At 35.5% G+C, this 16,704-nt stretch overlaps 1 protein-coding gene across 2 annotated transcripts in view; it reads right to left on the bottom strand.

Moving 5' to 3' along the window:
- Positions 1–16,704, bottom strand: part of Apoltp (Apolipoprotein lipid transfer particle) — a 6,186,292-nt gene that overhangs the window by 103,560 nt on the left and 6,066,028 nt on the right. For both annotated transcript variants that reach the window (XM_081762641.1, XM_081762640.1), the window contains one exon: positions 11,432–11,631. In XM_081762641.1, coding sequence (XP_081618767.1) covers positions 11,432–11,631 — 200 coding nt within the window. The remainder of the gene's footprint in view (positions 1–11,431; positions 11,632–16,704) is intronic.

Genomic DNA, 16,704 nt, shown 5'->3' with positions numbered 1-16,704 from the left:
GGGAACAAGCTCCTTGACACCTGTACTGCGAAGCGGAGACAAGCTTTCGTCGGCTTAATTATGTTGTGGGGAACATTCACGTGAGCATCCATGTGTCTAGTGGAGCTCCAGCAAGGCACCATGACGGCCGAGGCGTACCGCACACTGCTTGCAGATTATACACCCTTCATGACGACCATGTTTCGCAACGCTAATGGCACATTTCGGAGAGACAATGCATCATATTACAAGGACAAGGTTGTGATGGAGTGGTTCGAGGAACACAGGGGCAAGGTCCAAGTGATGAGCTGGCCCCCCAACTCGCCGGATCTGAACCCAATCAAACATGGATGGGATGTGATTCAACGTGACGTCAGAGTGCATCGCCTCCCTCCCCAGAATTTACGGGAATTAGGTGATCTATGTGTATGCATGTGGTTCCAACTCTCTCCAGTGACCTTTCAAGGATCATTGCTTCCATGCCAAGACGCGTCGCCATTAATATCCATGCCAAAGGTGGACACAATGACAATTAAGTTGGTAGTCATAATGTTCTGGCTGATGGGTGCGTATATTTTGTCTCGACTCGAATTTCGAGACGGCTCGACTCGAATTCGAGTCGAGTCGAGACAGAAACACATATTCGTGTCAAGACACGAGTCGAGGCAACATTTGCTCGAGACGAGTCGAGACAGGCTTAAATCTCGACTCGACTCGACTCTTGAGCATCCCTATATGAGACCCGCCTCTAGAAAATACGGACTGGCAAACCTTGGCACCAAGTGGTTCCCTAAGTGGTCCTGTATATTTTGAGAGCCACTTGTTTCGGTATATCAAGATAAATATTCGGGATTAAAGTCGACACTTGTCACAGTCTTTTTTTTTAAAGATCCGATTACCATCCTAGCGGTATCTATTCTTCTATTTTACTTTCCTTTGTACATTTCTATCCTCTATCTGTCCTTCCATCTTTTCTCTTAAATTTTTCTTTCCTTTAACTATTCACCCTTTTTTTTGAAGTTTATATAATCACTTAGTATAATATATTTGAATCCGGAGATATTATCTAGAAATTATGTTTTTCTTTAGCACGAGATGCTGCGGGCTACAATTTGTATGGTTGCACACCTCCGCAGTGTGCTAAGGGACATACTTTATTACATCGAGTTTTTTTTTCTCGCTTTGACAGGCAGTGGTCGTAGATGATTGCTCGGTGAGTGATTTAATCATGCCTCTTTGTCCTCCGAAATCACTTGATCTTTGAGGTATATTGCAAATTTTTTTCTTTAAAACATTACTGAGTCGTCATATAAGCTTTAGGGTCCCACCAACGACCATAGTCATTACATTTGGTTTTGTATCAAAAACAACTCAGAGATGAAAATCTGCTAATTATACTTTGTGGACCCACATATCATCGTTTATTTTCTTGAAACTATATCATTATGTATTACAAGTTTTAAAATTTTACAGTACTACCAATTAGCAATATGTATTAGTCATTATACTGCGAAATGTGTAAATATCCCGCGTTTATGTCTGCTTGATATCCTTACCATTTAGAATCTCAAATTATTAATGGTTGACTAAATATGTTTTGGTGAGGTTACTCGTTTTGATTTGTCGAGTTTCTTTCTTTTTCTCTTTTCTATTTGATGTGGGTAAATACCATTGAAATGTGTAGAAACGGGACAATTAACGGCGAATTGTGTACTATGATTAAATATATATATTGAAATATGAATATTTGATAAACCTATGATTTATTATGACAAAGTACATTATAATATTATGATACGTGATTTCGATGTAAGCAAAGGGTTTCGTCGCTTTCCCCGGTTGGTTGCGGCACGACTATTGCGTCTTTTTGGCATATTTTCATAACGCCAAAAAATGCAAACGAGAATGTGAAGAGTGTACCACCTTTGTGAATAAGTGTTATTCTTTATTGTGTTGTGATACTATCTATATATGTGTTTAACACCTCTGTATTATTGTTGTCTACTAACTGCATGTTGTGTTTAGTAAGTAGGCAGGTGATCCCGACGCATGTTTAAACCTTCATATATCATTGTGAAACCTAAATTCTTTGAAATCATTAAATATCTCCCTTCCCTTTGTGATCAATGAATCTCCAAACCATGATATTTTCGTTTGTGCAATTTGAAATTATGGTGATTATTCAATATCAATAGTGAACTACATTTAATAACAAAGTATTCCAAAAATCTTCGAAAAATCTACCTGAAACATCTCGAATGGTGATAATTTCCACGACATATTCTATCTGCAAAGTATATTAGTTCACTATTTCGACTTTACAAAAATTTATTAATTAACCCTCAATACACATCGATTGCAAGTCTGATCAGTGATTACATCAAATTAAATCAGACAACGTACTGACTCTGAAAAGATGTAGCCTTAAAACTATGATAATGAGAATTTATATACCCGTTGTGTGGTTATTCTGACTATTATCACAACGATACTCGTGTGACATGTTCCATAGCTACATACACAATGTATAGACTATGCAAATTAATATGACTCTTATTATATGCAAGTCTTCGATTCAGATAAAAGTAAAACGTGCATGGACGCTAAATTTAGTGAGAATATGGACACTACATATAAGAAAATTAGCTAAATCGACGAGAGTATTGAACTCGTGTAATAAATCCTCTCTTTTAAAGTTAGACCATGTTAAGGTCTCGAGCCGTGTTTTGTATAACCATTAGTATGAATAATTTGACTTCTTATTATAAATGTTAAAGTCACAATTCAAGCTACTTGCAGAAGATAACTATTCGATTCGACTTGTTAAACCCAATGTCCATTGATATATCCCTATGTTTATCTAGACCACTGTATATGTAAAAAAGTATTTAATTAATTTCCTTGTCTTATTTTATTTTTTCTTCATTTATCTTTCGTCATTTGATGTAATAAAATGTACAAACTGTAGTTAGTTGATTGTTTCCTTTCTGAAACAATACTTAACCTAGTTGCATATATTTATATATATTGTTTGATATGGTATGAATGTGCGAACGAATGAATGGTTATTTTAGTTATAAGTAAACAAATCTACGTCATACAGTAAAGGGCCGACAATTATCCTATTACATGTGTATTTTAATTCTCCTTGGAAAATGTGGTTACTTCTTATTCATGACTTAGGTCATGAAGATCATCAATTTTTCAACTAAATTGACAATGGCTCTAAGCAAGCTAGAACAATGGAATCGAACCAGTGATAGTAACCACTGAGTTCAGAAACTTCGAGAACTTCAAACCATGGATAAGCAATATTTAGGTTCATATACGTATTTTTTCCTTGACTAGTTCAAGTACGAGTCTGACTGCTGAGTGAGAAGCATTAAATAAATAAACATACTCTATGACTAGAAACAATGATTACAAGAATCAATCTAAGATTCTTCACCATCTGGGCTGGGTTTGAGTAATTCCGACTTGCGTATTTACTTGAATCCAGGTCAGAGTTGTATGGGTGAACATGGGTTTTGCAGCAAACACTTTAAACTCGATTCTCAGGAAATAGAACAGAAATAATAAGTACCTATTGTACTTATTTGAGTTTCTTTGCTATATTTTAATGATTATTCCATACTTTCTTCTCTACCTCTTCTTTTCCTCCGTTTTTTATCTTCTTCCGTCCTTGCCATTCATTGATATGATTTTGTCTTTATGAATTTTCAAAATGGCGACAACTCTCCTCTTCTCAATCTTCATTAAGTTATGACGTTGGTGTGTTACAAGCAACTCCATGAAAGGGCGTCCTACTTTATAGCTTAATACTTCCTGGATCTTGCTTGCGCAGCGCGTTGCTTTGAATCTCATGGAAAGAGTTTTTCTGTTTGTTTCTGTATTTGCGTATGAAATATTTTTTGTATTAAAGCCACTATATGTTTGGCATACAATCTAGACACTAGGTTTAAAATAATAGATTCAACATTTGACTCTCTTGCCTTCCTCTCTTCTATCCCTAACCCAGCTGCTTTGCCGGAAATTTGTGAATTTTTCTTTACTACAAATATCCATTTAAAGCACGATTACCAGGATGGATTAAATGGAACTGTTCTGCTTATATTTTATTATTTTTAAACATTTTGAGAATATATTCATACAGGGAATGCTTTTTATCATCTCCACTTACTGATCACTTAACGCTGGTCGAAGACAGAATAAAAAATGCAATAAATGCAAAAGATCATTAACTACAGTACACACGCGAGATTTAATGTGCACCAGTGTACACAAGACGTTTCTGGAAATAAAAAAAACAGAGTTAAACTCGGAAGGGAAACAGGAATGTAGATTCGTTTCCAGTAATTTATTGTTTAGTGTTTCTGGGCCGATGTATGGGTCTAGCGTGGCCTAATTGCTTTGGCATTTACTCTTCTGCATGTTAGGGCGGCCTTACAATCCGGCGCTTCCCAGCGGCGCTGAAAAACGCATCTGATGTGGGATTACTCTATCTCACATCCTGTGTACTAAAGTCGTATCACTAACACATCGAGACTTATACCATTACACGAAAAAAAATCGGTAGTGGTCTCTCACAGTCGCACTGCAACCTGCACTCGATGTTAATTAATTGAACAATAGGTGTTCGCTGGGATTATCCTAGCGTGTGTGTAGGTACAGACATATAACGAATTCATAAACAAAACTATATTTGTCGTGTTGTTCGATGTCAGGCAAAGTTCAATCAAGCAGTTATTACAAATAGATTGCTCTTTACATTGGCCAGTATGACGAGACTTTCGAACAAAGATAACCTCGGCATATACAGCACACCTTCTGAGACACGAGTTTCTTTCGAATCGAATGATATACGAAGTGGTATCAAAAGTTTCGAGATTAGCTCGGTTTGCAAGAAACTACTTTATTCATCTACATCACCTAAGTAGTCCCTTTGCATAGAAATACAGCGTTTGTAGTGTTCTTGCACCTTCTGGAATGTGTTATGGAAGTTCGATGCATGTCAAGCACCTATTGCGAATTGCACTGGGTCTCTAAAATGGTGTCAGGATAGCAACCTTTATGCTGAAATGCTTCAACTACAGGAAGAAAATGTAGTCCACAGGAAGATTAGGAGAGTATGGGGCGTGCGGAAGTAAGGTATTCTTGTTTCTTCCGAGAAACTCACCTTCCGAGAGAACAGTAACAGTGTGCATTGTCGTCATGAAACACCCAATTCTTTACCTCGCTATAACTTTGGTCGAATATCCTCCATCAGGAGCGTTAAAAGTTGAGGATATTCCTTGCTATTGATGGTCTGACCACTAGAGACAATTTATTGACGCACAATGCCGCGAAATTAAAAAAAAAAAAAAAAACTATGAGTATGTGCTTAGTTGAACTGTGGACCTACATTGCCTTTTTAGTTGTAGAGATGATTTTTTTTAAAACTACGAAAACTATTGCAATGTCTTGCAGACATATTTGTACAATTTCGCACAAAATTTCCTGTTTGTTCTTTGTTCAAGCTTGCCGTTCATGTTAGAGTTGCAAAAGTGGTAACCCAATTGGTCACAAAAGTCCAGTACATCAGTTATTTCTTAATTTCAGAAAGTTGTACGAATCAGTTAGAAGGAAGACATTATGTAACGTTTTTGCTGAATATAGTATCGTGAAAAAACTAGTTGGATTAATTAAGATATATTTTTAAAATGAATCCCAAAGTAAAGTCCGAGTACGAAAATACTTGTCCACCAGTTTCCACGTCGAGAATGACTTGAAACAAGGAGACGCCAATATTATTCAACTTTGTTCTGGAATACTTAAAATGAAAACCAAAGATAGTAACCAGATCATAAAGCTGTATTAGCGTTGTATTTTTTTCAGCTATTTATTGGGTGATGAAAGAAGAACATACCTGAAAATCATATGCTTTACAAAGTGGGAAGTTTTTACATTTATATTTAGTTGGTAGACTGGCCCTTGTGTGTACGTTTCGAAGATACCGCACATGAAAGAAAAAACACGCAATTCGATGAGTATGAATGTTCAAAGCAATCGTAGTTTCAACCCATACTGTTTAGTATACACTTGTAACGTTTGAAGTTTATTTTCTATAACTTTTCTTCTTAGACGTAAATTTCGTTCTTTGTTTCGTGCTTTGTTTCTCGTGTTTATACACTTTTTTATCCTGAAGTAGACAATTGCCGCGTCAATTAAGAATGATCTCGCATCATATTTAATGTGTTGAGTTCTACATGGCGTTATTCTATTAGATTATGCAATTGAAAAAAATAATAAAGACTGTTAGCACTTGGCAATATTTCTATTTTGCTGTTTTTCTAGAATTAACATTCTATATTGATAGTGAACTTGATTAGTTAATTTTGTATCAAGTTAAAATTACTTTATGCACTGGTTAGAGACTATCTTTATATAAGCGACACTCAAATGAAACCCGGTCACTAGTGTAAAGTAACGGTAACGATTATATTAACGATAAAAATGTAGTTATACACAGTACAAATACTCACACATGTAGTGATACACAGTACACATACTCAAAAATAGTCGCCATAACTGTTGGCACATTTATCCCATTGCGACACTAGCCGGTGGATTCCATCTTTGAAGAAGCTAGTAGGCTGCTGTTAGATCCAAGCCTGGACCCAGTCACACACTTCGTTGTCCGTTGCGAATCAATGTCCGCTAATAGTTTGTTTTAGACGTCCAAACACATGAAAATCACACGGTGAAAGGTCGGGACTGTACGGTGGATGTTCCAGCGTTTGCCACCGAAACTGCTGCAATGTTGTCTTCACCGCATTGGCCATGTGCGGTCGGGCTTTATCATGCAGGAGGATAGCGCCATTAGACAACATGCCTGGGCGTTTCGACTTGATGGTTCGTCTAAGCTTCTGTAAAGTGGCTTGATAACGCTGGGCATTGATGGTGGTACCCCGTTCCAGGAACTCGGCAAGCAGTGGGCCCTTGTGGTAAAAAAAAAGAAGGACATCATGACCTTACCAGAACTGGTATGCACGGCCTTTGATTTATTTGGAGGTGGTGAAGTCGCATGTTTCGACTTCTTGCTTTCCGGTTCAAAATGGTGACACCATGTTTCGTCCACTGTGACAATACGCGACAGAAAGCCGTATTCCTCCTCATTTATAACGTTGCAGATGACTCAAAGACAGATGACACAAAGACTCAAAGACAGATTCGCGTATTGCGCTGTTCGACGGTCAGTTAGTGGGGAATCCACTGCGCACAAATTTTTCGAAAATTTAAGTGTTGATGCATTATGGTGTGGGCGGTGCCCACGCTAATACCCAGTAGCCGATGGATCTCGTCCACGGTGATTGTGCGGTTGTCCAAGACTAAAGCTTTCACTTCTGCAATCATTTCCGGTGTGATGACACGATGAGCCTGTCCAGGACGAGCATCGTCTTCCAGTGACTCGCGCCTCTGAATGAATCTTTTGCGCCATTGAATAACACTTGCACGACTCAGACTGTACTCACCGTACACAGTCTTCATCCGTCGATCTATTTCACGGCCTCCAACTCCCTCCGCCGCCAAAAATCGAATCACTCCTCGTTGTTCCTGCTTACTCGCCTGCATGTTCGGAAGTGGACGATAACTTGTGTGACCACCTTATCTTCGGCGTGAAATCACACTGGCTCTATGCAACGTCAAACGGTGCGCACGCGTCAGTCTCTCTACCAATCGATGGCGCCACCATACCCGCAGTTACGTGGTGCCACCTTACATGTAAGGCAAAGTTAGACGCACTGACCAGGTTTCATTTGAATGTTCCTCATAGTTAACACTTGATAAAATAAATGACTTGCAGTTTCATATATCACGTCACGTACTGCTCCGCAAACATATACTTTTCATCAGAATGACATTACTCTATTCTTTCTTCCTTCTAGTTCGACTTTTTGTTATCATGTGGTAGCGTAATAGAAAAACAGAACACTACTAGAAAACAACACATCCAAAGACTTCATAGAAGTTCGATAAAGATTACTGAATATTCACTCTGGTATACGAAATAAAATATTGCTTAAAAGTGGATCAGTTACAACTGAATGGCATTAACCAGGTTATATCGTACACTAATAATTTAAACCTGATAGGGGATAATATGAAAACAATAGAAACAAATGTAGAAATTTATTTTATACGCCTGCAGGGCAAGTGTTTAGAAGTAAATGCAGAGAAAACTAAACAAATTGAAATTCGCCGTGACCATAATACTGCAAAATGTGGAAAAGTTAAATAATACTTTTGAGAAAGTGGATACTTTCAAATATTTAGGATCAACAATAACGGACCAGAACCATGTTTACTAATAAATTAAATATAAGCTGAAATCAGAAAGTTCATGCTATTATTCGGTCCAAATTATTTTATCTTCGCGAATTATGTTGAACAATATGAGGCTTAAAATATATAAAACAATTATTACCTCTGATATGCTGTATGGTTGAGAAACATTGCGAACTGAAAGCATTTGAGAATTAGAATCATTCAGCAAAGATATGGATCGAAGAGGTATGGAAATGAAAAATGGCATACACTTCATAACGGGGAACTGCATGATTTATACCATCTGTCTATCATTGTTAGGACCATTAAGTCAAGGAGGCTCAGGTGAGTAAGTTATGCAGCCAGAATTGAAAAAAAAATAGGAACAGTTTCAAAATTTCGACTGCAAAACCCATTTCAGAAAAAAAAACACTATTAGGAAGACGTAGGCATAGATGGGAGGACAATATTAAGATAGATGTTTTACAAATTTTCATATAATGTAGAAAAGGGACCCAGATGGCTACGAACAGAAGTCAATGAAGAGCTTTTGTGAGTGCGACATTGAACCTACGGGTTCCATAGGCCACAGAGTTCGTTAGCTAGTTGATATGAAATATTTGTTACAAAATTATGAACATCAGACATATAAATGAGTGCACCAGTAAAGATAACACAAAAAGGATGTGAAATTTATCTTTTAAAAAATTAAAATTATTGCTGAACCATTCATAGCTACAGTGTTTTGCTGCATGGAGAATACCTGAAGATATTTCTATTAAGCAATTTAAAGTGATAAACTAATATAAAAGTTTTAATATCCAGATTCTTGGCAAGTTACTGTAAGCGATCACCCGCTGGAAGCTGATTAATTGAAAACAATTAATTCTAATTATATTTACCTCCTATGTTCATATATACATATATATCGAATAATATGGAAACATATTCAAATTGAGAATTCTTTGGTATTATAAGTGCCTAATATGATATTCAGAATGAAAACTATATAACTGGGTATGGAAAGTTTAATATCATACTGAGCGACATTACCACAATTGGAATGAGGAAATAATAAATGGGTGTGTCGATAAAAAGGGCCAGAGATTAGAAGTCATTCATAGAAGAAATGAATGGTATGATTTATATGGTATATGTATTGCATGGGTTAATTATATCTTTATATATAGACACAAAGAGTGTGCAACAAGTATTGTCCCTGACATAGAAGGAAAATTTATTAATTATGTAGGTTTGTCAGAAAGCCATTGTTCCACAACATATTCACACAATGGAAGTTGCGTGACCAGCTTTTTTATCACTTGGTAGGAGGAGAAACTATCTCCCAACACACTAACCATATCAGCGAGCATCTCTGTTGGTGTTAAGTCTTTCATCTGGAAGTATTTGATCATTGCATGCACTTCAGTTTTCTCCATTTATATAATGCAGGCGCATTTGTTACCTGCAAAGCAGCGAGAATACAACCAGTATCAACTACACTCCCCTATACTTTGGCACAACACTCTAAGGCTTTAAAATAAACAAATTAGAAGCACACTATTTTTGTTCAGCATTTTCTATATCAGGGCAATAATTGTTGAACACGCCTCTTATAAATACTAGAAATTTCTTCTGGCAACTATAAGTTCTGCATATGATTATAAAAAAAATGGACGCTTTGTAGCATCAGCATAGAATATATCTTACCTTTTGCTCTTAAACTTTATCCTTAGTGATCGTAGGGAAGTGTACGAAATTGATAGAAATATAGTTGAAGAGGAACGTAAATCGTATAATTATTCCTACAGACACCAGATCTATGTTGCAGTTTCGTAAATTTGCAATATGCCAATCGCCTACTTGCTATTTTCCAAATTTCAGGTTACACTTTTGTGAACATAAAGCACGCTCTAAATGTATTATCCTCATACATTACAGAAAACTATGAAACAACTTTGCAACCAAACCGAGAAACCTTTCCTCTCAACTGAATCGAATCCGGTAGTCGAATCTCAATTATAGTGCAAATGCTCACAAAATAGTGGATTGCGTACATAAAACATTTTTATGAAGCTATAATTAATATTTATAGAGTCGTAAAGGGTAAGTATCATACACAAGTTAACTGTATTTATATTAGTTGAGTTCTCAGGACCTACTAATACACGAAGGCGGCCGTCTGTTTTGTAGACTATGGATAGAGATGCATCTACAATAAAGAAGTTATGGTTATCATTCACGAATGAGAAGTAATAAATACTTAAAAATCGTGAAGCAATTAGTATTTAATCCTTAGGTGTTTTGGCTTTTGGCAAGCTTATCATACTTATCACGAAATACAAACACGAATCTTTCTGGGAATTATAAACACTCCTTCAGAATCACTCTTTGATAAATACTATACATATAGTACAGTTAGGAAGGGCAATATGCACATAAACATCTTTAACTGGCAATGAATATTGATACTTCTTTCACAGCATGTACACAAAATCTATATTAGCTGCGTCTGTGGTCAAATTCGTCATTTCAAATTAGTATAAAAATGTTTTGTTTCACAGGTGAATATATTAAAAACGAACAAATTCAGAAGATTCGAATTTTCCACTCTTATGATTTAATGTTTAAAGTTACTTCTGGTGTACACTATTTATATTACTGTACCCTTAATATTTATTGAACTATCGCAAAACGACGCGTACTCTTGGCGTGCACCTGATGTAATTTCAAACTTAAGATTAAAAACTCCCTTCTCAATGGAAACTAAATTGTTTTTACTAGCTCAATTGTCCTATATTGTGAGGAAACTCGAAGGATATTATTAACGAAAATGTATAAGTTAATTTTTTCCAAATACCGTATCACGACCGTATGCTGGTTTTCAAATTTCTGCTTGTTTGACATATTTTTACATCTAGTTGACACATTACACTAAATTAATAGCATGTGTTCGATGTCTGAAAATACTAATAGATCTAAATATAGTGTAAAAAGAAGGAAATTTGAAAATCTAAACTAACTACAATTTTAGTTTAATGTCTTGATGAAGAAGACTAAGTGTGAAGCAATAACATTCAAGACAGATATATGAATTTCGAAATATTTTTAATTAGAGTAGAAATTTAAGTACTAGTTCAATACTTACAGGTACACTATCAATGTCAGCAGGCATGGGATAAGTGCAAGGAAAACATTCCATAAAGCTGAATCCATTATTGTCAGCCGTACATTCACATTCTTGACATTGTGATGGAGTGGCAGTCATGGCAACACGTTTTGCAAATACAGTACTAAACTTCTTTGCATGTTTACTTGTTTCAAGCTTTTTCGCTGTAAATACAGTTCCTGAGAAGCAAGGAATGACAAATGAGTTGTGGATAGATTTTTGTTACATATACACATTACATTCTACATCTCCTTTCATACAAACATGAAAAATAGTTTTAACTGTGATATTATACAGTAGATACAGCGTAGTATGATTTTCTGCTTACCAAAAGCTGAAGCAGATTACTAAATACTTTTACGACTATCCTTAAAATTAAAATAAATATGATTTTTGTTTTACCCTGAAAAATCATTACCCTCATATTATTATTTACATGATTCACTTTATATATATATATATAATGCAGCCATAATCCACTGGTGAAATCCTCACACCTAAACAATTGAAAGAGTCCATTTGAACATAGGGCGAAAACTGCGTCGTTTCAAAGTTACGCGATACCGAAAACAAGGAAAGTGTGATTATGAGGATTCCTAGCTCGAAAACTATAAGACATATTAAAGGCGATTAAAGAAATATCAGAGTAACTAGCAGGGAGTAATCTACACACCCCAACACTCCCTAACACCCCCCAAATTTCTTTACACACACCCCTAGATGGAAAAGGATTACTCCCCCAAATCCAATTTTATCAATCAGTATCATATAGGTTATTTATTACATCAAGTTAAGAAAGGTTTAGCGTATAGGAAAGAAGGCAATATTCTTAATTATTTATTTCACTTCAAAATACGAAGTGACCTCATTCTCATGTACGGCTTCGAGAACCACATGACCTCATTGTTTCGGGCGGTCTTTTGATCGAAACAATTGACAATACAGACCGCTCACACCTACCCTCCTGGGCTCCGCGGTCGTTTCTGAAAAAAGAGATTGATAGACAGATGTAGATGACAGAAATTGGCAACGTCTTGAGCGGTCATGCACCTACCTCCTCCTCAATAAGGAAAAATGTGGCAATATAGTAATAAGCCTATACCAGATTCAGTTGGTAAGTGCTACTCTGCAACAGGCCCGCAACCAGAGGGAGGCTAGGGGGCCTGGCCCTCCCTAAACTTTTCATGGCCCCTCCAGACCTCAATACAAAATGCACAATTTAGATATTTGTAAGATAATTTTTAATGACTTGGCTCCTCCTAACATATTCATGCTCCCCCTCCCCCACCAAAGCTCTGTGGCTGGTTTCGGGTCTGCTCTGCAAGTGGTGTATCAAAGGACGGAAGTTAGAAGGGTGTAGTCAAAACGTTTTAAGAAATTAAGAATCGATCGAAGTAAGAATTATATATATATATATATATATATATATATATATATATATATATATATATATATATATATATATATATATATATATATATATTAGACTGAGTCTAGTGTTATGCTAGAACGCATTTGTCGCTAGCTTAATTTTTTGTAAATTATGTTTTTATTCACATAAATTCATTGAGCGGAACAGGGCTCATAACGAGTCACTTTCTTAACTTAAATTTACTTTTTTTCAAGTTGGTCACTAAAAGTTATTTATTTTTTCTAATTTGTCACTAAAAGTTACATTTTTGGGAGGTAAAGTGACTTTTTCATGTGATTTGTTTTGCATAGGCAGTTTTCTAAGAAAAATATAAAAACAAATGGAAAAAGGCGGAAACTCTTCGCATTACTCTTCTGAAAGCTTCAATACTTGCTACCACATATGAAACAGTCAGCTTTATTCTCACTTCAGCTTTTATTCTTTCTAAAGCACAGTGGATGGTTGGTGGATGCTTAAGCTCTTAAGGTGAGGTTGAGAACTCTTTTGTGTCTATTCTTTTTTCTATCATAATAATCTTTTAGTTTTCTCTCGTAATATTTAACACTCCACTCAACGTTGTGTGTGTTTGTGATTGTCTGGTTCATCATGTTCGTCTTGTATTATGCTTCTTATATGTTCTTCTTAAGAGTAGGTGATGAATTTGAATATCTCACGTTTCTGAAAACTCTGAATGCTAAGCTAAATATAATGTCTGGGATGAAGAAATTCGGAAATAGGCCAAACCTGGTTCCATTTACTCAGAAGCTTTTTACATGTACTAAGTCTGCTTACCGTAACTACAAATCATACTTAGAAACCCTAAGAAAGGAGGAAGCTTAAAAAAAAGTAATGGAGAAATTGACAAAGGAAAAAAGGGGCATGATAAGATTTTGGTAACTTTTTCATGTGCTTTAGGTCACTTTTCAACTATTTACAAGAGACCAGACCACTATCAGCCCTGGGATTATTAAAATTAGGTTATATTAAAAAAGACAAAACAGAAAGGTACAAAATATTTGTAAATTGAAAAACTGGATTTCTGGAAAACAATTAAATCAATGAATAATTTTCTTATGAAAGATATTCAGTGCCAATAACGTAGCCAAGAAGGGGCAGGAACGGAGAAGAGATCAAATAATATTACAACAATTAACGTTAACAATAGGGTTAGAATATTAAAAGAATGAAATTGCAACTATGTATAGTATTAATTGCTAAACGAATGTGATTTCAGCATGGGAAGAGGGAATTAATATTTTGAAGAAAAAAAATACCTACTAAAACTTGCTGGGGGTGAATAAATTGAAATAATGGCAGAATTTCGCAAAATAATTACAATAATTCGTATGTAATCAATTCACATGTAATTACTGGGTAGAATAGTTATAGTTAATTCCTAATACAGTGAAACCTCTCTTAACGGGCACCTCTCAATAGTGGACACCTTCATAAGAGGACGAACTTTCTTATTCTTCCATGCCATAAACATGTGTGATTTGGTGTTATGAGAGAGAACCCTTCCTTTTAGAGACACCTCTTATTTACGGACAAAATCGTTTCCACCGATGTCCGTTTTGAGAGGTTTCACTGTATTACTTAGTTTAATAATAATAATAAATGTTCAAATGTGTGAACTTCCTTTATTGAACCTATCACTGCGAAGAACTGATATTATTATTATTATTATTATTATTATTATTATTATTATTATTATTATTATTATTATTATTATTAGTAGTAGTAGTAGTAGTAGTAGTAGTAGTATTAGTAGTAGTTGTTGTTGTAGTATTGCAATAGTTGCGTAACAAAATATACTGTTTTCTTTGAGTTTGTTCAGAAAATGTATATCACTATTCTGAGAGTACCCCCCTTTTATTTTGAACATCCCCCCAAGTAAAAATTTCTGGCGTACTTACTGGTAACTAGTACACTCTCAATCTAAATATCTATGTTTCAGAGTTAGATCGTACCAGCGCAATGAATTTTATGCAGGAAGCTGCGGTATCGAAACCCTGATTTAAGTACGGATAAGAAAAAAAAATGTTTTGATAGAAAATGTGGTTTATTAAACTGTTACGTCGTGTACATGAGTATTATCATTTTCAATTGTAGATTATTATCAATTTCCATATGTGCAATTATGCAATCACACTTAACACAGTTTCACATCAAAGAAAAGTGGTTGTTAATACTTGCAAACCAAGTTCTCACTTGAAGTATCACTTGCTGATGGTGATCTAAGCAAGAGAACCTTCAGACAAACAAAATGTACTAAAGAAATGATTGTAGAGATACAGAAATCCAAAATGTTGTTTAAATAGGGCAAAGGATTCGAATAACTATTTACTCAAGAGAGGGCATAGCATACTATCTTCACTGACATCTCACTTTTTCTATCCAACAATAGATTCTTAGCTCAGAAGGATGCTACGATGGTGTTCATAAAGTATGGACGTGCGTGTGGGTCAAAATGAGGATGAAAAAATCATTAAGAACAAAAACGAAAAAGCTGATTTAAGATGGTAGTTTGTTCTACTTATGTGAGTATGTAAAGAAGACAATCTAGGATGGTGTAAATGGAAATAAATGAAGTGTAAGGTTTATTGTCACATGAATCTACTCTTAAGGTTCAGGAGTTGAAACGAAATGTTGAAACTGAATGATTACAGAACATTTGTGAAATAATTAAATAAGAGGAAAGGAAGTAAATGAAGTGAGAGAAAACGAGATGTTGGTATTTTTATGAGGATATGGTTAGGTTTTATGCAAATTAGATATTTAGGGACTCTCATTGTCTCCTTTTCTGACTTTTAATTTCTTTAAGTGGATACTTTTGCTAATACGTTCTGTCCATTTGATTGTACACTATTTCTTTCAAGATCAAATAAAAATGACTTGAGGATTCATAAACCTATTTGAACCTTTAATAACAAGGAAAAAGTACATCGTAAAACTAATCTAATTTGTAATTTATAGAAAGAAAGCAAAAATAAATAAGAACGAGTAAAAGGAAATAATCGGAGAAAAACTCAACTATTCGAAATTAATTTTCATTGCATAGAAACAATTACTTTTCTTACTTCATTAAATCGGCCTTCAACATTAGCCGGGAAACAGACATGCGAACAGAGCATAAGATAGAAAAAAATCAACGAAACTGCAAACCTAAGATAGAAACGAATTGAAGAGACCGTTCTCTTTGCCAGGAAATAAATTTGCTGAGATATGGACGCTTCATCGCTCGAAGAACGCCATACGAAACTACAAATAAGACCAACGATTTGTAACATTAATCTTTCTGCCTCCAAAAGTCTGTCGCGCAAGATCTCCGTGTGCGAGCTCATCCTATTTTGTTTAACTTAATCATCGAAAGACAAATTTAATATGACGAAGAAGATATCCAATACGTAAAAAGACTGTTTTACAATTCTTTGGATCCTTCAGAGTATTTAGAAAATACCCTCGACGTCCTCCCAAAAAGAGGGAAGCCGCCGAAAAACATCGCCCTCACAGAAGAGAAGGGAAAAGACGATTGCTAGCCGCCTATGATGCTGGGACCCCGACTCCTTATTGGTCACTGCACAGGATTGAACTTCTAGCAATTTTGATGTCCAATGAATTAGAGGACTTTCCATTCATCTTTATGGACTAAACAAGTGCCACCGAACAACTTCTACAAACTGTGTAGTAGTGAAGTGTTTATGTGAGTGTTGGTGCCGATTACGACGAACTGGAATGGAAAACTTTAAGTCCGTAAGTAGTACGCATTCATTGACATAAATCTGAATCTATTGCAGTTTCTTTACAAATGCCTATAACTCTGCTCTCCCGTCTGAATGTC

Source organism: Thermobia domestica, chromosome 6, assembly GCF_964235325.1.
Source record: "Thermobia domestica chromosome 6, izTheDome1.hap1.1, whole genome shotgun sequence".
NCBI classification, from domain to species: Eukaryota; Metazoa; Arthropoda; class Insecta; order Zygentoma; family Lepismatidae; genus Thermobia; species Thermobia domestica.
The sequence above is the reverse complement of the archived record's forward strand: the minus strand, read 5'-3'. Positions and strand labels throughout refer to the sequence as shown.